The 22,804-nt window shown below is 44.7% G+C and overlaps 1 protein-coding gene across 3 annotated transcripts in view; it reads right to left on the reverse strand.

Moving 5' to 3' along the window:
• LOC117817493 (storkhead-box protein 2-like) overlaps nucleotides 1-22,804 on the reverse strand; it is a 71,322-nt gene that overhangs the window by 20,119 nt on the left and 28,399 nt on the right. For 2 of the 3 annotated variants that reach the window (XM_034690225.1, XM_034690224.1), the window contains one exon: nucleotides 5,257-5,409. In XM_034690225.1, the coding sequence (XP_034546116.1) occupies nucleotides 5,257-5,409 (153 nt within the window). Of the gene's footprint in view, nucleotides 1-5,256; nucleotides 5,410-15,709; nucleotides 15,808-22,804 lie in introns of those variants that run through there. The other variant, XM_034690226.1, reaches the window with a different exon arrangement.

A 22,804-nucleotide genomic window follows, 5' to 3' on the forward strand; every position in this document is an offset into this window, starting at 1 on the left:
TAAGATGATCACTGGGTCAGAAGGTAACAGCACTTTAAGATGATCACTGGGTCAGAAGGTAACAGGACTTTAAGATGATCACTGTGTCAGAAGGTAACAGGACTTTAAGATGATCACTGGGTCAGAAGGTAACAGGACTTTAAGATGATCACTGTGTCAGAAGGTAACAGGACTTTAAGATGATCACTGGGTCAGAAGGTAACAGGACTTTAAGATGATCACTGTGTCAGAAGGTAACAGGACTTTAAGATGATCACTGTGTCAGAAGGTAACAGGACTTTAAGATGATCACTGGGTCAGAAGGTAACAGGACTTTAAGATGATCACTGGGTCAGAAGGTAACAGGACTTTAAGATGATCACTGGGTCAGAAGGTAACAGGACTTTAAGATGATCACTGGGTCAGAAGTAGGGCTGGGCAATATTGAAAATTATGTTATCACTCGAAATAATGTCATATCAGTCGATAATGTGTGATAGAGTGTGATATTGTGTGTCTGCAGAGTGCAGAGTGTGATAGTGTTTTGGTCTGCAGAGTAAGACAGTGTGTGTGTCTGCAGAGTGCAGAGTGTGATAGTGTGTGTGTCTGCAGAGTGCAAAATGAGAGTGTATGTGTCTGCAGAGTCAGACAGTGTGTGTGTCTGCAGAGTGCAAAGTGTGATAGTTTGTGTGTCTGCAGAGTGCAGAGTGTGATAGTTTGTGTGTCTGCAGAGTGCAGAGTGTGATAGTTTGTGTGTCTGCAGAGTGCAGAGTGTGATAGTTTGTGTGTAGAGTGCAAAGTGTGATAGTTTGTGTGTCTGCAGAGTGCAGAGTGACAGTGTGTGTCTGCAGAGTGCAAATAGTGATAGTTTGTGTGTCTGCAGAGTGCAGAGTGACAGTGTATGTCTGCAGAGTCAGACAGTGTGTGTGTCTACAGAGTGCAGAGTGTGATAGTTTGTGTGTCTGCAGAGTGCAGAGTGACAGTGTATGTGTCTGCAGAGTCAGACAGTGTGTGTGTCTTCAGAGTGTGATAGTGTGTGCGTCTGCACAGTGTGATAGTGTTTGTGTCTGCAGAGTGCAGAGTGTGATAGTGTGTGTGTCTGCAGAGTGTGATATTGTGTGCGTCTGCACAGTGTGATAGTGTTTGTGTCTGCAGAGTGCAGAGTGTGATAGTGTGTGTGTCTGCAGAGTGTATTGTATGTGTCTGCAGAGTCAGACAGTGTGTGTGTCTGCAGAGTGCAGAGTGACAGTGTGTGTGTCTACAGACTCAGACAGTGTGTTTGTCTGCAGAGTGTGATAGTGTGTGCGTCTGCACAGTGTGATAGTGTTTGTGTCTGCAGAGTGCAGAGTGTGACAATGTGTGTGTGTCTCCCTTGGTCTCAAGCCCCATGAAGACAACCTCACCTGCACTCTGTAACCTCAGTGTGCTTGATCTTAGACTAAACCCACAAAACTTCATGTCTCTGTGTCTGATTGGTTGAAACAATGGCTCTGGCTAGCTGTTTTGTTGAAAGCAGTGTCAGTTATTAGGATATCCTTAATGGGACCACAACAAAGCGCACATGGAGTTTTTTCCCCCTCTCATTTTCCAAATGATAGAAATCAATCGTGGCGACGGAGAACTTTAATCCATGAGCACTGAGCACTGTTTTAACATGATCTGATTTGGGGCCCTGATCAGTGTGCAAACTTATCTACAGGTTGAAACATATTTTTTTTATTCTGCCCCCTAGTGGACAGGATCTGTTGTAAATATAGTCCTGTGATAATGAGTCTGCATCAAGGAATGAAGAAGCTAAAGAAATCTCCCCCTAAAATCATTTTTTCTATAAAAGCTCTAAACCATCAAACTACCTCACATGTATCTGACTCTACCACTGACACTCTGTGTGACTTTAACATGCTGGGACAAAGACCTGAAGAGAAGACTGAAGCACTCAGTGTGTGCTTCTCAGGTGTGACTGCAGGTAAACAGATCACCTGAGGAGAGGGGACCACTTCATTTATCTGTTTATGTATCTGAAGAAAGAGATCTGTGTGAGAGTGTGTGTGTGTGTGTGTGTGTGTGTGTGTGTGTGTGTGTGTGTGTGTGTGTGTGTGTGTGTGTGTGTGTGTGAGTGTGTGAGTGTGTTGCCTGTCATTACATCATGTTTGTGCGGTTGCTTTGGTGACATGACGCAAGTTCTCTAGAGGGGGAAACCCAAAACTGCCACACAAACATGTATGTATGTATGTGTGTGTGTGTGTGTGTGTGTGTGTGTGTGTGTGTGTGTGTGTGTGTGTGTGTGTGTGTGTTTGGAGTCCTTCTGAACAATAAATACCTGTAGGTGTTTGTGTTGTAAGCGAACACAGTGTGGCGTGTTAAAGATGAACGGTGTTTGGACTCCCCTCCATGGGTCACCTTAACGTGGTGGAGGGGTTTGAGTGCCCTAATGATCCTAGGAGCTATGTTGTCTCCCAAGGCAAACAGGTCCTAGGTAAGGGGTCAGACAAAGTGCAGCCCCCAGACACCTGATGATGAGCAACAACAAGAACAAGTGTACCCTGTCTGCAGGGCCACCAGAGCCCCACCCTGGAGCCCACAGGCGAGCACCTAGTGGCCAGGCTTTCACCCATGGGGCCCAGTCTGAATGGGTAACATGGGTTCATCCTCCTGTGGGCTCACCACCTGCAGGGGGAGTCCGGTGCAGTGGGGATTGGGCTGCAGCCAAAGGCGGGGGCCTTGGCGGTCCGATCCTCGGTTACGGAAACTGGCTTTAGGGACATAGAACGTCACCTCTCTGGTGGGGAAGGAACTGGAGTTGGTGCAGGAGGTCGAGAGATACCAGCTAGATATAGTCGGGCTTCCCTCTACGCACAGCTCGGGTTCTGGAACCAACCTTCTCGAGAGGGGTTGGACGCTCCTCTATGCTGGAGTGTCTGATTGGTAGATTAACCGCAGCGTTTTTATATGGATAAATGATAGGGGCCTTTAACAAAAATCTAACATAAACATTACAACTAGGGGTGTTACGATTCATCTACTACATCGATGTGTCGATATATATTCCTATGATCTGACTACATCGATCTGTGCTCGGCAAGTTGGCCTTCAAGAAGACATATATGGATCTAACATCATTTTAAAAGGTAATAAATCGATTGTATCCATACTAGGAAATAACACATTGGATTTAAGCAGACTTTATATGGATGTGTTTATTTTACACTTTTAATGATAAAGACGTTAAACGTTACTTACAGTTGGGGTTGGTAATCAGATTTAGATCCACTTTTTGTTATACTGGTTAAAATGATCTTTATGTCCTGATGGTAATCATTACATAATGTGTTCTTAAAAAAGAGTGAAAAAAAGCTGCTATCTACAGCCGGAGTAAACCTGGGAAAACACCAACCAATCACCGGTTTTTGGGTGCCAAAATTTTAAACCATTCAAATCTCGTCCAGCCGTTCTGCCCTTCTCCTGCACGTACATTTCCCCGCCGTGTACTCCTCATCCTCGTCTCTTGCCTCTGCTTCCCCTGACTCTACTGACTGCCCCTCTCGCTCAACCTTGGGCCTGTCCCCTCTGACCTGATGAGGTGCTTTGCTCAGGACTGTAGTCCGGATCAGAGTCTAAAAAGCTCTCACCACGGGGCTCTGACAAGCAGAAGAATTAATGACATTTACTAAGTCCTACAGAAATGTAGATGTACTGTAGCGTCTGTCCGGACTCTGTAGGGATGACGAGCCGATTCATGAACACGTTGATCTTTAATAACCGGTCACTGTCGGCGGTGATCACGCCAACCAACAAAACAACAATCAATGTTTGAATGAATGAAGAACTTCTCCTCTTGTCTCTCCTCTCTCACGCTCACACACTCTACACCTCTCCTGATGCCTTCACTGACTGTCAACACTGTAGGAATTAAGAGCATCTACACTGAACACGTTTAACAAACAGTAGAGCTGTTACAGTATTATATATGTGTTATAACTTTTCTCCTGATATCGTGTCACCAGTACAACTGGATAATGCTAGAATGACAGTTGTGAGTACTAACAGCAGCCATGTTTGTTTGTGTTTTTAACTTTCACTATGAGAATGTTTTGGTGAGGACCGGTTTTGAATCAGTCACCATCATATGGTCGCAAGTCAGCGGCGCTCGTGCATGTGAGCGGGGGGGGGCGTCGTTTTGGAGGAGCTCCGAGGGAGGAGGGGAGGGGTTAGACGGAGTCCTGAAGACATGCTACATTCAAATTCATGCTAGTTTTCCGAGACTACCAACCCCAGCTTTAATTCAGGCTGCCTGTCTGTGATGTCATCACACGCGCCAGCAGACAACAAAACATAGTATGGCGGATGGCAGAGGAGAAGCCGGCGAGCGAGAAATGATCAAGCCAACATTGCGGTCCAGCGTGTGGAAACACTTTCTTTTGCAAAGACGGAGATGTTCTAAATAAGTCGCTCGCTGTTTGTAGGATATGTAAAGGTCAAGTATAGAACCACGGCAACAACACAGATCTACCCAACCACCACTATCATTGAAAATGTATTGAATATTGAAAATGAGAGCAGAAAAGGTTAACCTATTAATTCAACCTGAAGTGTTTGTTGCACTTCATTCAAATAAAATGTGAGTTCATTTTCCATTAATTGTTCTTTACTTGTTTGTTAATATCCATAATTAATTTATACCTGATTCCCTTACTAGAGACAACAGGAATCTAGGACTGTCCAGTATCAAGGTATTTATTTCACAGTCACACTGGTTGAATTTTTGGCTGAAAAGTAACATCATCGATTTCAAGTTACTGAATCATTTCGGATCGTATTATTCTAAATGAACCAATATCGTCCTTTAATCGTATCGGCAACCACGAATCATGATACGAATCAAATCGTTGTTAAAAAGAATCGTTACACCCCTAATTACATCAGTCTTTATCCATAAAAAAGTCTGAGTCCACCTCTCCTTTATCTAAGTCCTAATGCAGTCAACGCTCGAGTCTGAGTCCAGTACTCAGTGCTCAGGTCCAGGTCACTCCAGTCCTGATTTTCAGCACTGTGTTTGGACTCGTCAGGTGAATGTGGCATATATCAGGTGTTATCAGAGATTTGATGTATGATGTGAGTTTCTTCAGCGCTGCCTCAGTCAGACTGGCTTCACCACCGAAACCTATCAAGCATGCTTCACCTCCTTGTGTTTGATGCACACTTTAACTAACAAACAGTCATCTGCAGAGTGACGGCAGACACACACAGGTACATTGTTCTAAATGTAAACATGATTACCTGGGAAACATGTCTGCAGATGTTCGGTCAGAGCCTCCTGAGTCACAGGTTTGTGGGCGGAGTTCATAGCAGAGATAGCCAATAGCAGTACTTCTCCCAGAGGGATGAACTGTGACTGGCTGATGGGGGACATACTGATGGGTGACACATCACCTGTGGAGAGACAGAGACAGGTTTAAACCACACTGTGTTAGAATGAGACCACAAACAGGTGCAGCTCCACGTCTCTGATCTGCTGAGGCGTCTTTTTTTCTGTCAGGATGCTGAGACATGAAGAAAAGACTAGCTCACTCTGCAGGGCAGACTGAGCGCAGACCAAGCTGACAGAGACCAGCACAGCTCCAAACACACAGATGCTGTTCATGACAGTCTTATCGCATTTAACATCATTGAATTAATAAAACAAGAAGCAGAGAAAATAAACCACACACCATCATGAAGGACAAAATAAAGACTAAGACACACTAAAACATGTGTCTGAATACCTCCTGACTTCAAGCGTTCCTTCTCAGCCTCAAACACGCCACCAGTGTATTCACTGTTTGCATATACAGTGTATTTATCCATACATTTAAGAGACTGTTTAACAGAAACAGCAGTACTGTGTTGTGTTTGTATCCACTGTCACTCAAACAGGATGAAGCAATGCATTGTTAGGGACTATTTTCAGCAGCGTATGAATCCTCTTCAGTGGTGTAGTGAGTATTTCCAGCAGCAGGACAGGTGTGTGTGTGTGTGTGTGTGTGTGTGTGTGACTGAGTCAAACTTGAGTGTGTGTTTTTTTATGGTAGGAAATGAGCCACAGTGTGAATCACTGATGGCAGTGTGTAGTACTTAAAGGTACAGTGTGTTTATTTAAAGGTACAGAGTGCTTATTAAAGGTACAGTGGGTATTGATTAAAGGTACAGTGTGTTTATTTAAAGGTACAGAGTGCTTATTAAAGGTACAGTGTGTTTATTTAAAGGTACAGAGTGCTTATTAAAGGTACAGTGTGTTTATTTAAAGGTACAGAGTGCTTATTAAAGGTACAGTGGGTATTGATTAAAGGTACAGTGGGTAGTGATTAAAGGTACAGTGTGTAGTATTTAAAGGTAGTGTGAAGTATTTAAAGGCAAAGTGCGTAGTGTTTAAAGGACTAGTGTGTAATATATAAAGGTACAGTGTGTAGTATTTAAATGTACAGTGTAGTATTTAAAGGTACAGTGTGTAGTGTTTAAAGGCACAGTGTGTAGTGTTTAAAGGCCTAGTGTGTAGTATATAAAGGTACAGTGTGTAGTGTTTAAAGGTACAGTGTTCAGTATTTAAAGCTACAGTGTGTAGTGTTTGAAGGCACAGTGTGTAGTGTTAAAGGTGCAGTGTGTAGTGTTAAAGGTGCAGTGTGTAGTATTTAAAGGTACAGTGTGTAGTATTTAAAGTTAGTGTGTAGTGTTTAAAGGTACAGTGTTCAGTATTTAAAGCTACAGTGTGTAGTGTTTGAAGGCACAGTGTGTAGTGTTAAAGGTGCAGTGTGTAGTATTTTAAGGTACAGTGTGTAGTGTTTAAAGGCACAGTGTGTAGTATTTAAATGTACAATGTGTTTATTTAAAGATACAGTGTGTAGTATTTAAATGTACAGTGTAGTATTTAAAGGCACAGTGCGTATTGTTTAAAGGCCTAGTGTGTTGTATATAAAGGTACAGAGTGGAGTATTTAGAGGTACAGTTTGTAGCATTTAAGGGTACAGTGCGTATTGTTTAAAGGTACAGTGTGTTGTATTTAAAGGCACAGTGTGTAGTATTTAAAGGTACAGAGTGTAGTGTTTAAAGGTACAGAGTGTAGTGTTTAAAGGTACAGTGTGTAGTGTTTAAAGGTACAGAGTGTAGTGTTTAAAGGTACAGTGTGTAGTGTTGAAAGGTGCAGTGTGTAGTCCCACCAGATGGGGCCTGTAGTGCATCTGAAAGCTGTTTGTGTCACGTAACAAAAGAAGAAGAATGAAACCAGATTAAACAGAAACATAATCATAGAACAGACCCCAGTGACTATTAGGCAGTATTTCAGGCTGTGAGCGTGTGAATCAGCGCTCAGTGCTCCATGACCATGACACACAACGCTCATATGAATCAATGGACACACAGACATGACCACAATCCAACCAGAGAAGTAGAACAGCTGCTGACCTCCATCCTCTGACACCCACTCACAGCTGCACGTATGCACACACACACCTGTTCCAAAGAACAGCTGATGCTCGTCATGGTGCGTTCAGGGCCGGCGTGCTCCACCAGAACAGTCTGTTTGCTCCTCTCAGACACTCTCTGAAAAAGTTCAGCTAAACTACATGATGTGTCACTCACACTCACCTGTGCAGAGGTGAGACAGTACAACAACTCATTACCTGGTCTCTTTCTGATTAATGTGAACACTGATTCTCTTGACTGGACCCCATTTATGACCAGACTCAGCCGTGTTCAGTCTTTGGTGGTGTTGATTAGCACATGCTAGCATTAAAACTATGTGAGCATGCTGATCTTAGCATTTAGCTAAAGCTCTGCTGTAGCCTCACAGCAGGAATGTTTCTCTGTCAACCCTAGAGGAGAATAATCTGACCCAGATCGATTCAGTTATCAGTAACCCTGGACCTGCATGACCTCTGCTAGTAGTCCTGAGTCTTCAGCCCCTTCAGTCTGTGTGATGATCTCTGAAATGGAGGGAGACAGCTCAGAGTTTGGGTGAGACTGTGGATCCTAACAGTGGACTGTGTCTCAGTGATCTTTGTTAAATGAAGCTACCTTCAGGTAAAGCTGCTGATTCAGAGGTACGTCACCTCTGGTATCACAAACCCATCAGGGTCTGGACTCAGGAGGAGACGACCGACCCTGAAACCGAGTATCGGGACCAGTTCCAGGATAAAAGGTGACAGATGCTGCTGTGTACACACAAAGCTTCTTCTTCAAATCTGAATGAGTCCTGAAGAAATCAAACTGATCCGTTCACTTCTGTCTCTACTCTTTAGGTGAAAGAGAACCTGATATCACACCTGTAGTGGACAGGTCTCTTTCTGTGGGGGAATCATATCGGACTTCCACCAGATCCATGTCGTGTCAGTCTCCAATCCGCTGCGGTCCGGCTCTGTGATCTCTAGTCCATCAACACCCACCGGTTGTGTTTTCAGAACGCAGCACGGAGCAGGACCGCCGGACAGCTGGAGTCGTGACCGAGGTTTTCCCGCTGTAATCACTGAATCAAGGATTCTCCTCCTCCTCTCCTCATCCATGTTGTCTTCATGGTCCTCTGAAAACCTCTGACCTGTTGACTCCAGGCCTGGCTCCGCTCATCATGACGGTTTGTTGTTGTAGTTAAATGAAATACGATCTGGTGATAACACAGAGTGTTTTATTCTGAAAATTAACCGGATGTTTTCATTTTGTTTTGGTGAAACCTGACTTCCTGTCCCGCTCCATCTGCTCTGTTGAGATTGATGCGTCGTGCTCCGGCATCCGGCAACAATAGAAGTCCGGAGGGCTCCGACCTGCCGGATCAGAGACGCAGCCGTAACACAACAGACCGGATCCAGTGGAAGTTAACACATTGACTAGAATAGAAACCTATCAGATCTGGTGCTGTGACGGATCAGAGACGGATCTGGTGGAATTTGGCCGTTAGGTCCTTATAGTAAACCTGTCCTCAGCAGCTGAGTCACAGTAAGAGAAGTAAACCTGAGTCTAATCTCTGTAGGTCAACAGAGGGTTACCTTCACTCAGTCTGAATGTTGTGGAGTATCCCTTTAACTGAACAGAACTACATCAGAGCTGTGAGAGAGAGGGATGCATCAACTATCAGCCCAATAAAAAAGCACCTGATGATCCCCATCCTCCAGGTAGAGACCTTCAGGCAGGACTTCAGCAGCTCATATCTGGACCAGTATCCTGAGTCTCCTCTGCAGACTCTACCTGCCCTGTATGATGTGATCTCTACACACACTCACAGTCTGATCCACAACAACGTCAGGGACACAAGTCTGACCACGGACAGACGGACTTCTGACGTCAGTCCTGAGAGGATGCTGAGTGTGACGGCCCAGTGATGAAGACTTTAACGTGAAGAAGACGTACTGCAGGTCAGGAGAGCTCCGGGTCACAGGGACTGAATACATGAAGAGTCAGAGCTGGTCTTTGTTTCTGTGTGGTCATGACTGGTAAGAAGTCATGTCAGCACATTAGAACAGTAAATCAAAATCGCTCTCTCCTCAGGTGTGCACTAACTACACAGTCAAATCACAATTGCTCATTTATCTATTGCTAGGAAGACTGAAGAGAGGAGAGAAATGTGGGGAGTAGAGAGTTGGGGAAGACACGCAGCAAATGGTCATGGCCAGGTATCAAACCTACGACTACAGCGACAAGCCTCGGTACATGGGGTACAGGCTTAAACCACTGGACCAGCCAGCCCCCCCATCAAAAAAACCTTGATGTCACCCTCATTAACCGGCTAACTCGCCCTCATCCTGCTGATTTCCACACACACCCAACACAGATCACTATGTTCAGCTAACACCATGGTTTCAAAGTTTGGGTGTGGTAGGCACGGCTGCTTGGTGTGCTCAGACATGGATATGTGTCCGAGCACGTCTCCTGTGTCCTCCTCTTCCTCCTTGGATATATTCTAGAACAGAAACATAAAATGGAGCCACACTTTGTACCTCTTCACGCACTTCCTCTGCGTGTAGTCTAACACCTGTTGGCTGGTGACTTCATTTCATTCAGAAGCATTATTTCAAAACCATGTCTGCTCCAGTGATGACATTTAAACAGCATGACTGGACTGGAGGTGTGACGTTATGTGACAGGACCCTGAGACTTAAACAGTATTGATCATCATGTTCTTATAGATGCAGAACCAGCTCCTTATATAACCACAGCTACTATCACACTGATGAACAATAGCAGTGTTATGACTAGGGATGCACCGATCAGACTCAAAAAGCTAGATTGGATATTGGTGACAATGGGCCGATATGTAGTGCTGATCCATATGGCAGATCTATTCATCTCAGTTCTATGCTTTTCTGTGTTTACAACAGTCTACATCATCAGCGCCGGCCGGTCTGTGCATTTTTGCCCGGTGGAGCATGATGGAGGATAACTACAGAGGCTCTGCATATTAGCTGCATTTCTTCTTTTGCTAACAACTCCGTCGGAAACCTGCAACATGTGCAGCGGTCATGTTTCGACGGATGGCAGTCCACTGAAAAATATAATGGGAGCCCAAAGGAAGAGGTTTACGTCATCTGTAGCCGACTGCAAAGAAGGAGGAAACCTTCTATTAATGGATTCAAAGTTCGAAAAAACAGACAGGTTATTGGATTTAATTGTTCCAGATCCTTGAAATGAAGGGATTCCAGCCTCTGGTTTAGCACTTGGAACCCGGGTACAGTTCACCATCAAGTCAGAAAAGCCTGAAGTTGCCAAAACATGATTCTATCCTCACATTAAGGAATAGAGATTGTTAAATCAATAGCAGGATCGGATCAGCTAGTATTGGTATCAGCAGATACCAAAGCCCAGGTATCGATATCGGTATCAGGACCTAAAAAGTAGGATCAGTGCATCCCTAGTTATGACTCTGCCCCAGCTGTTCTCGTCCCCCTGAAGAACTAAAAGTGTGGCCACAGATCATGCTACTACTTGAAGACTTCACTTCTTCATGACTCCTCCTGATCCCAACAGCACTGCTGCAGCTACAAGTCTACCTCTGATGTTGCGTTCACACCATAGACTGTATAAAATATGGACGTAGTATCCGTGACGTCACCCATCTGTTCCTGAGAGCTGTTTGGAAGCAAATCGACGGCGGCAGCCATATTGGAAATGCGGAACTCAACCAGGCAGAGTGTGACGTAGTGTGAGCCTCTTAGCCAACAGCTATGTGTTCCCGACCGGGAGTCACGTCAGTCATGTCCTTATTTGGGCAAAACTGGTAATCTTAATATCTTCTGAACCGTCATGTTAGAAAAGAACTCACCCCCCGTACAGTGTGTGCCGATAGAGAGATTAGCTTCGTAGAGCCGAGCTGTTTATTGAACCAGGCTGTAAACATGTTTATTAATGCTGCAAAGATCGTCTTTTTTCCCATTCATGTCTATGTGGTTTCAGGTATTTCTGCAGCCAGCCTCAAGCGGATTCTCCATGTATTGCAGTTTATAACACTTCCGCATGGGCTTCATCGTTTGAGACCGGAGGTTGCCGCTTGGTTCCCACCAGACGGGAAAGGTCACGCTATTTGTACGAATACAGACTCGTGATTTTTGTGTGTACTCTATTCGACAAATGGCTCCTCAATTTGCACGTCAACATGTACACGAATTCCCGAGACGCAAATTTCTGTGAGAGAGACCTGGGGGGGGGGGTTCTTATACGACACTAGTCTGTTGTTATCAAACCGGGTTGAGCTCGCAGACATTGAATGGGAAGCCGGTTATGCTAAAAGGGGGCAGAGCTAACTTCCTATTAAAACCCATAACTGGATTCAAGTTTTTCCCAACTCAGCAGATAATCCTCCTCCCTCTCTGTCCTCACAGTGAGCTCCTGTTTATTCCTCATCCCATAAAAACAGGTATCAAAGTATCCAATCAAAGTGTCCCATATATTCCAGATGAGGGAATCTCCGCTGGTCCATACGTCACACCTCATGTCCTCGGGTGATCTGTACGCTGATTGGCTATCGCGGCGCTATAGACTCACTGATAGTTCAATTCTTGCACTTCATTCACGGGAATGAATTTGCGTTGCCCAATTCGCGCCATTCGTGCCGCCAGACCTCAACTCGTATCTATCCGCGTCTCTATATTGACTTTACATGTAAATCATTCACAGATGATTTTATTCACATTTGGTGTGAGCGCCCCATTAAGCTGTTCTAATTGAGGTGAGCCACCACTAATACTGTCACAGCTATTTCTCTCTGTCTACCCCTTTTCATAACCCGACTCTCTTACTTATCACCCCGTTACATACTTGATCCTGATTGGTCCAAACCATAGTGTGAGGAAAAGAGGCGGAGTTTGATCCTCCGAGCCAACAGCTATGTGTTCCTGCCTGTCAGTCATGTCCTTATTTGGGCAAAACTCGTAATCTTAATATCTTCTGAACTGTTGTGTTAGAAAAAAATCCACCTCCCGTACAGTGTGCTGATAGAGAAATGACCGATCCAGACTACACTAGTTTTGTAACCAGGCTGTAAACATGTTTATTTCTGCTGTAAAGATCGCCTTCTTTGAATGGGTGTGTATGTGCTTTCTTGTGTTTCTGCAGCCAGCCTCTTGTGGACACTCAAGGAACTGCAGCGTTTAACACTTTTGCATGGGCTTCATATTTTGAGACCGGAGATTGCCGCTTGGTCCAAACAGCTTAACAACAGTTATTATCGATACTCAGGAACAACCTGATCCTCATCAGTCTCATTCCCCCTCTGCCTGTTGACACTGTGGTGAAAACGTCAGTGTGGTCTCAGGCTGGTCTTGAGAGTGGGGAAATAATGACTGTTAGTGGGCACAGATGTGAGGGCAACGTGAGGAACTACTGGACCCCAACCATCTCTGAGAGGGAAAAGTGGAGCAACATCCTGTCCTGTGATCCAATGCTGGAGAGAGGATCCCTACAGCCTCTCACACTTTGTAATTCTGCAACAGCGCTGTGATAAAGTTCTGACATCACTACGCCTCTGTACATACACACTGAACAACAGCGGCAGTGTTAGTGTTAGTTCACATCGCATTATGTTGTTGCAGAAGAGGCATGGCTTGTAAACACACATCACCACCATCTTCTCCCAATTCCACCTCCGTCATCAAATGAGGACAGAAATGTCAACACCAATATTCCCGTTCTCCTCGTCTGACGTTACCTTCAGTCTGTTATCAAGTAAGCATTAACAACAGAGGAATCAGAGGGACTAGTTTTGGGCTGGTAGCCGGGGAAAAGCAGGATAATGTATAGTGAATGGGTGAGCTGGACCCTGACATCCTCTCACCACATCACGACTCTAATTTGGATAAACAGAACCTCACTAGTCACTATCCACGTCCTCTAGAAGTGCTTGCATGGACTACTATGACCCCATCTGCAGATGCACTCTAAGGCATTTTTCGATAGCAGGAACTTTTCCCCTGAACTACGTGCATTTCAACCGGTGGACCCAGGGTCTAAATTTAGTTCAGGGATACATAATCACCCCCCTAAAAAGCCCCTGCTTTGGGGGTAGCACTTTCAAAAGGTCCCGGGACTTTCGGGGGGCAGGGCCTGCATGCTGAACGTGTCTGATTGGTAGATTAACCGCAGTGTTTTTATTCCGCCCTCCGTCCACAATAACATCACACACATCTGTGATTCACTTGATTTCTCTTTCTTTCATTAGTTTTTATTTGTTCTATCTTTTTTGTATGTGTGTGTACTTTTCAAAAGAAGAAGCTGTGATTCTCTTGATTTAGCAGCTTGTAACAGTAGTCTTCTCTCAGACCACCATGAATGCATCTCTCCCGGTGTTCCGGTTTTAAAAGTGACCCTGTAAACTGGAGACCTTCAGCTGAACGTGTCAGTGTTTGTGGAGTTTACACAGCTGTTGAAACAGAGGGAGTTCCTGGGAATGCAAACTAGTTTAGTTTTTATTAAGATTTCAAAATATCCTCATCAGATATTTAATGATGGTCTAAAGACGTTTATGAGGGATGCATCCGGCTGAAAGACTCCAGTTGACAGGGTCGCTGTTTAAACCAAAACACCGTCCGATCTCTGCCACGGCTTTTTGAGTTCAAAAGGATTTTAAAGCCGTGTTGAAACGTCTTTGCTACTCGCGCTTATCTCCTCTCACGTGTTGATTCAGTGAATCCATCTGTGATGAAATATAGCACCATCTAAAACAGACCAGCTGAGTCTCTTCATGCTAACAGGCTAACTGTTGTGTTGCTCATAATGATACCTGCCTGTCCGTCTGCTTCTATGGTGTCATCTGTGATGAATGGCATTCCTCTTTGTTTTACCGCCCTCTACTGGTCTGGTGGTGTAGTGCATTTACTTTTTTTTCTCCATACGTAACTGGCCTGATTTGCCCGCGGTCGAAACACAGACAACAATGGGGGCACACGAACCTTAGTAGTTCTGGGGGCTAAAAGATCCCGGAACTCTTGGTGGAAATGCACCTTTTGGCTGCTTTTTCCTGTACTGCTACTACTAATACTACTACTACTACTTCTACTACTACTACCTCAGCTTCTCCCATTACTACAGTGTAACAACAAACACTACTACTAAGGCTGAAGCTACAACTCCTGCTGCTGCTGGTGGTAAAATAAAGCAGCACTACAAATAGGCTTCACTGATAGCAGCAGTAGTAGTAGTAATGCTAATACTGCTGCTACCAGTCCAGCCTGTTTGTAGTGCTGCTTTATTTGACTGGCTGTGTTATCCGTCTGTTTCTTGTTCTACTCGTTCTGCTCCCCGGCCGACAGCTGCTGCTTCATTCTGTTCTCCCTGCAGCTGAATGTCACACAGCAGCTAACAGCTAACAGCTAGCAGCTAGCACACACACACACACACACACACACACGCACACACACACACACACCAGGACAGAACAGAGTACGTCATCGTTACTACATCTGATCAGTACAGAGTGAAAACAGCAGCTGTTTGATTTGACTGTTTCTGCTGTCTGTGTGTGTGTGTGTGTGTGTGTGTGAGTGTGTGTGTGTGTGTGTGTGTGTGTGTGTGTGTGTGAGAGAGGGAGGGAGGGAGGAAGGGAGATAACGTGACTGATGGAGGAGAAGAAGAGCCATTTTGTAGCAGCAGCTGTTAGCTTATGCTAGCTCTGCTCATTCCATTACTACTACACTGTCAGAGAGAGAGGGAGGGAGAGAGAGAGAGGGAGGGAGGGAGAGAGAGGGAGAGAGAGAGAGGATGTATCAGACATGCAGAGGGTGAGGAGGGGTGAGGAGGAGAGCAGCTGTGTGAAGCAGAGGATGAGGGAACAGAAAGAGAGTGATAGAGCAGCATTGATCGCCCATGTCTCTCTCACTGCAGTGGTAGTAAACAATCAGCCAGCCTCCTTTGTCCAGACCTCTAAACCACACCCCCTCCTTTTGTCATGCACTCCCTCCTCCCTCTCTCCCTCCCTCCATCACCCTCTCTCTCTCAACCTCAGTGTCTCTCTCCCTCCATCCCTCCATCTCTCTCTCTCTCTCTTTCTGTTACTCTCTGTTATCTCTCTCTCTCCTGCAGCATGTCTGCGTCTCTCTCTCTCTTTCTCTCTCTCTCTCTCTCTCTCTCTCTCTCTTGCTCTCTCTGTCTCTGGAGCTGCTAATGCTAACTAGCAGAGCTGCAGCTAACAGGTTAGCTAATGGCAGACATGAGAGACAGACAAACTGGCACCTACACACACACACACACACACAAACAAACACACACACACAAACGCAGGTACCTCAGCTGTTATTGGTCCTGGTTCAGAAGAAATGGGTCCAGTTTAAAATCCAGTCCAGCTCCTGGTGTCAGCGCAGCTCTCACACACTCTCTCTCTCTCTCTCTCTCTCTCACACACACACTAGCTCATCCTCCTCTCTTTCACACACACACTCAGCTCCTCCCCCTCCTCACACACACACACACAGGCGTCGTCCTCCTCTGTTCTCACGCGCTCTCACACACACACACACAGGCCCCCCTTCCTTCTTTTCCCACTCACACACAAATGAGCATTCAGTCAGGGGCTACCCACAATCCCCTGCGCCACACAAAGACAAGGGGGTGTGACCAATCACACACCGCCTCACTCTGCAGCCCAGGCTTTTCCTCCCTCCCTCACCGTGCATCGCTCACAATCACACACACACACACACACACACACAAGCTGGTGGGCGGGCTGCCGAGAGGGTCTCCATGACAACGCATCCCCAGTTGCTCTTTGTTGGTATCACACACACACACACACACACACACACACACACACACACACACACACACACACACACACACACACACACACACACACACACACACACACACACACACACACACACACACACACTGCAAAGTCTAAAGATTGTGCAGTACGTGTGCGTGTGTGTCTGCACATGCTCTCTGAGCCGGTGTTGCAGTACTGCAGCTGGGTTCTGGTGTGACCCAGTTAGACACTGAGGCTGGATGTAGGACACACACACACACACACACACACGCTCACTCACACAGAGTCGAGAACTCTGAACCATCTGTTATATAAATGTATCGCCCGCTTTCTTACTCATCACCACCCAGCTGTGTAAAAAAAAAACATTCTGATTCTGATGGTTATTAACTTTCAAGAACACGAGCCAATCAGAGGCGGCCTGATCACACGTCATGTCAAATCAATCCGCGGAAAAGAGTTCAGACACATTAAGCTTCTACTTGTTAACACCATAGACCGTAAGGTGAGGTAAAACTGTGAGCTTCTGTAAGCATCAAAAACAGACATGACTCTGTAGTGGAAGTCACTGCATTAAAAACAGGCATGACTCTGTAGTGGAAGTCACTGCATTAAAAACAGACATGACTCTGTAGTGGAAGTCACTGCATTAGAAACAGACATGACTCTGTAGTGGAAGTCACTGCATTAAAAACAGACATGACTCTGTAGTGGAAGTCACTGCATTAAAAACAGACATGACTCTGTAGTGGAAGTCACTGCATTAAAAACAGACATGACTGTAGTGGAAGTCACTGCATTAAAAACAGACATGACCCTGTAGTGGAAGTCACTGCATTAAAAACAGACATGACTCTGAAGTGGAAGTCACTGCATTAAAAACAGACATGACTCTGTAGTGGAGATCACTGTATTAAAACAGACATGACTCTGTAGTGGAAATCACTGCATTAAAAACAGACATGACTCTGTAGTTGAAGTCACTGCATTAAAAACAGACATGACTGAATTGTAAATCACTGCATTAAAAACAGACATGACTCTGTAGTGGAAGTCACTGCATTAAAAACAGGCATGACTCTGTAGTGGAAGTCACTGCATTAAAAACAGGCATGACTCTGTAGTGGAAGTCACTGCATTAAAAACAGGCATGATTCTGTAGTGGAAGTCACTGCATTAAAAACAGACATGACTCTGTAGTGGAAGTTACTGCATTAAAAACAGACATGACTCTGTAGTGGAAGTCACTGCATTAAAAACAGACATGACTCTGTAGTTGAAGTCACTGGATTAAAAACAGACATGACTGAATTGTAAATCACTGCATTAAAAACAGACATGACTCTGTAGTGGAAGTCACTGCATTAAAAACAGGCATGACTCTGTAGTGGAAGTAACTGCATTAAAAACAGACATGACTCTGTAATGGAAGTCACTGCATTAAAAACAGGCATGACTCTGTAGTGGAAGTCACTGCATTAAAAACAGGCATGACTCTGTAGTGGAAGTCACTGCATTAAAAACAGGCATGACTCTGTAGTGGAAGCCACTGCATTAAAAACAGACATGACTCTGTAGTGGAAATCACTGCATTAATAACAGTAATGACTCTGTAGTGGAAGTCACTGCATTAATAACAGTCATGACTCTGTAGTGGAGATCACTGCATTAATAACAGTCATGACTCTGTAGTGGAAGTCACTGCATTAAAAACAGACATGACTGTAGTGGAAGTCACTGCATTAAAACAGACATGACTCTGTACTGGAAGTCACTGCATTAAAAACAGACATGACTGTAGTGGAAGTCACTGCATTAAACAGACATGACTCTGTAGTGGAAGTCACTGCATTAAAAACAGACATGACTCTGAATTGTAAATCACTGCATTAAAAACAGACATGACTCTGTAGTGGAAATCACTGCATTAAAAACAGACTTGACTCTGTAGTGGAAGTCACTGCATTAAACAGACATGACTCTGTAGTGGAAGTCACTGCATTAAAAACAGACATGACTCTGAATTGTAAATCACTGCATTAAAAACAGACATGACTCTGTAGTGGAAGTCACTACATTAAAAACAGACATGACTCTGTAGTGGAAATCACTGCATTAAAAACAGACATGACTCTGTAGTGGAAGTCACTGCAATAAAAACAGGCATGACTCTGTAGTGGAAGTCACTGCATTAAAAACAGACATGACTCTGTAGTGGAAGTCACTGCATTAAAAACAGACATGACTCTGTAGTGGAAGTCACTGCATTAAAAACAGGCATGACTCTGTAGTGGAAGTCACTGCATTAAAAACAGACATGACTCTGTAGTGGAAGTCACTGCATTAAAACAGACATGACTCTGTAGTGGAAGTCACTGCATTAAAAAAAGACATGACTCTGTAGTGGAAGTCACTGCATTAAACACAGACATGACTCTGTAGTGGAAGTCACTGCATTAAAAACAGACATGACTGTAGTGGAAGTCACTGCATTAAAAACAGACATGACTCTGTAGTGGAAGTCACTGCATTAAAAACAGACATGACTCTGTAGTGGAAGTCACTGCATTAAAAACAGACATGACTCTGAATTGTAAATCACTGCATTAAAACAGACATGACTCTGTAGTGGAAGTCACTGCATTAAACACAGACATGACTCTGTAGTGGAAGTCACTGCATTAAAAACAGACATGACTCTGAATTGTAAATCACTGCATTAAAAACAGACATGACTCTGTAGTGGAAGTCACTGCATTAAAAACAGACATGACTCTGTAGTGGAAGTCACTGCATTAAAAACAGACATGACTGTAGTGGAAGTCACTGTATTAAAACAGACATGACTCTGTAGTGGAAGTCACTGCATTAAAAACAGACATGACTCTGTAGTGGAAGTCACTGCATTAAAAACAGACATGACTGTAGTGGAAGTCACTGCATTAAAAACAGACATGACTCTGTAGTGGAAGTCACTGCATTAAAAACAGACATGACTCTGTAGTGGAAGTCACTGCATTAAAAACAGACATGACTCTGAATTGTAAATCACTGCATTAAAAACAGACATGACTGTAGTGGAAGTCACTGCATTAAAAACAGACACGACTCTGTAGTGGAGATCACTGTATTCAGAAATGCAGGTTAAAACTGAACCATACAAAGTGGAAACCATATATAAACCAGAACAACAGAGACTTCTCTGGACCTGAGCCAGTTTAAGATGGACTGAGGGGAAGTGGAAAACTGTCCTGTGGTCTGATGGATCAAAATCTGACATTATTTTTGGAAATCATGGATGCCAGCGTCCCTGATGGTATAAGGATCATAAGAGTTCATGGCATGGGTAGCTTCCACATCTTTGAAGGCTCCATTAATGCTGAACTGTATATACAGGTTTAGGAGCAACATATGCTGCTATCTAGACAATGACATCTTCAGGAAGACCAAATGAAAACACTGAATGTACAGGCCGGACCAGTGTGAGGTTAACTTTGTGATGAACAACACCAAAGAACACCAGGCGGGCGCACATACAGCTGCTCTTCAACAGAGTGGTGGGTTCAAACAAACGAGAAGACCACAGCAAACTCACACACGAAAACCGTTAACTTTGTCTGGAGCGTTAATAAACTTAGTCGAGTCAGCAGCTCACAAAGTTCAGCAGTCAGCCATTGTTGCTTTTGTCCTGCGTGGCTATTTGACTGGGAACGTAATATGCAATGCATGAAGGGGGCTGTGACGTCATCGTCTTCAGGAGATCCCTGAGAGAGACACAGAAGCGGAAGGGGTTGCATGTTTTCAGAGAGTCCACTCTTGGAAGATGGTTTTGAGAGTTTGCATGTAAAGCCCAACACACAACAAGAGTAAACTGCCTCTGAGTGTGTGTGTGTGTTTGTGTGTGTGTGTGTGTGTGTGTGTGTGTGTGTGTGTGTGCGTGTGTGTGTGTGTGTGTGTGTGTGCGTGTGTGTGTGCAGAGCAGACAGAGTTCCGACACATTAACATGAGAAAGAGGAGCCCAGTGCCAGGCCGGTTCAGACTTGTTGAACTGGGACGAGCTGCAGGGGTTAAACTGCTGAGAAGAATGAAAGGAGGTGAAACTGGAGGAGGATGGTCCCCCTCTTTTTTTCCCATGGACCCCCCCAATTTGCATCCCTTACCAACAACCCACACACTCACACACCTCCATGATGAAACAGGCAGCTCTCAGCTCAGATAGGAAGTTTCTAATCTGCAAACATTAACTCAAGACTTCTTCACAGGAGCATGCTGACACATGAGAGGACTTTATCTGTTTATCTATACACAGTATTCATAACCTCTGCTCAAAGGCTGCGCTAAGCTAGCTATCCAACCAACAGTCTCTGTGCAGCTGTTTGAATCCACCAGTCTGACTGTTCAGGGACAGACTGGGAGGAGGACATGTTTTGACTCTTTTTGAAGAGTCACTGCACTCTAAATCTGCTGAGTATTTTGGTGCCTCCTGTCGACAGAGATGTACATGTTTTCTTTTTGCTCATCTCTTCCTGTCAAATTGGTATCTAACAAAAAAACCTCCTCCTGCCTCCGTCACCGTCTTCTTTTAAGAGGCTCTTAACGTTGTTCAGTGATATTAATGTGTCCAGCTTCATCTCTTCTCAAGATTAATCCATGTCCAAGGTGTGTTTTGGGAAAAGCCAGTTTTCCCAGATCTGTCAGACCCATAGACTGTATAAATAATGGATGTAGTCTCTGTGACGTCACCCATCTGTTTCTGAAGCACTGTTCTGAAGTCAATAGTCGGCGGGGGCCATATTGGAAATGCTGAACTCAACCAAACTTCTGTCGAGCGATTGTGACGTTAAGAGGCGGGCTTTCAGCCTCCTCACCAACAGCTACAGTGTTCCCGCCTGTCAATCAAGTCAGCTGTGCCTCTCATAATGGAAAACTTGTAATCTTAATATCTTCAAAATTGCTGTGTTCTAAAAAAATTCACCCCCGTACAGTGTGTGCTGATAGAGAAATGATCTATCCAGACTACACTTGTTTTTTGTTCCAGGCTGTAAACATGTTTATTTCTGCTGTAAAGATCGTCTTCTTTGAATTGGTGTGTATGTGGTTTCTGGTACTTCCAGAGCCAGCCTCCAGCGGACACTCCATGAACTGCAGTTTTTCACACTTCCGCATGGGCTTCTATTCTCACGACCGGAGGTTGCCGCTTGGTCAGAACTCACAAGCAATAGCGACAGCAGCAATATGGCTGCGCTTCAGAAACAGATGGGTGATGTCACAGATACTACGTCCATTATTCATACAGTCTATGGTTTAAACTTACAAAGCAGAAACAGTCAGTCTTGTTGCTGGTGGTCTTGGTTGCTTTTATCGGTCATAAAGAGACTTCAGTATTAATTTCACTCTGTTGCACAACCAAACAAAAACTCCTCACTGGAGCTTTAAAGACTCTACTGCAGGAGTATGTACTCACAGCAGGGTCTGTGCCCACCATGCTGCCTACAATGAGGTATTAGCTTCAAGTTAGCCAGTCTCCATGCAACGACCCCACACGGCAGCTACCAACCTTCACAGAGTGCTTTCTGATCATGAAATTAAACTAGATCATCAGTCTGGACTCCAAGGTTTAACTTCAGCCGGTCTGTCCAGATCTCATCCATGAACTGATGGACAGACCCAAAGACCAACACCACACCCTATGATGGGATGATAAGGAGCATGATGTTAAGTCAGTTATTTGTGTTTTTATGAGTAATATGCTTTTTAAAATCCTGCTGGTATCAGAGGAACACTAGTTATCAGACAATACTGAAGTGTAGATATCAGAACTATACTCTGGAAGGAAACAGCTCTGTTTCAGACCTGAGCCCCTTTACAGCTGCAGAGCGCTCCTGAACATGTCCAGACATGCCTCAGAGGAGCAGCGTGTTAGAAAACCCTCCACTGTATAGAAAAAAGGACGTAGTATCTGTGACGTCACCGATCGCTTTCTGAAGCAGAGTTTTGAGGCCCATCGTACATGGTTACCATATTGAAATGCTGACCCAATGTAACTTCAGTCGATATAATGTGACGCAAAGACGTGGAGTCTTTGGGGGACTTAACCCCCAATTTACACAGGATTTGCAGCGTTGCATAACGGCTGCACCACGCACATTGCTGCCAATACGTTCCGATTCTAGTCAATGCTCATGTTCACACAGGGCGCTGCGGCGCGTCTCAGCTCCATCTCGGGAGCGTGCCCCTGCGCCGCTCAGCCAGAGACACGCCTCAAGTCTATTTTCAACGGAGTCCATGCCCAGCACGCGTCAATTTACATAGAAAAGACCGACCTGGACAAGAAGTCAGGCACGAGGATCGCATGCAAAATCCGCGAATTTCAAAATAACACATCATATAAGAACTCCAGTCAGTTTAAAGATTGTATAGATCAGAAATACTCATCGATCATGGATGTAAGCTACACTCAGCCACAGATCAGTGATCCAGGTCAACTACAACAGGACTTTAAGATGATCACTGTGTCAGAAGGTAACAGGACTTTAAGATGATCACTGTGTCAGAAGGTAACAGGACTTTAAGATGATCACTGTGTCAGAAGGTAACAGGACTTTAAGATGATCA

Source organism: Notolabrus celidotus, chromosome 8, assembly GCF_009762535.1.
Source record: "Notolabrus celidotus isolate fNotCel1 chromosome 8, fNotCel1.pri, whole genome shotgun sequence".
Classification (NCBI taxonomy): Eukaryota; Metazoa; Chordata; class Actinopteri; order Labriformes; family Labridae; genus Notolabrus; species Notolabrus celidotus.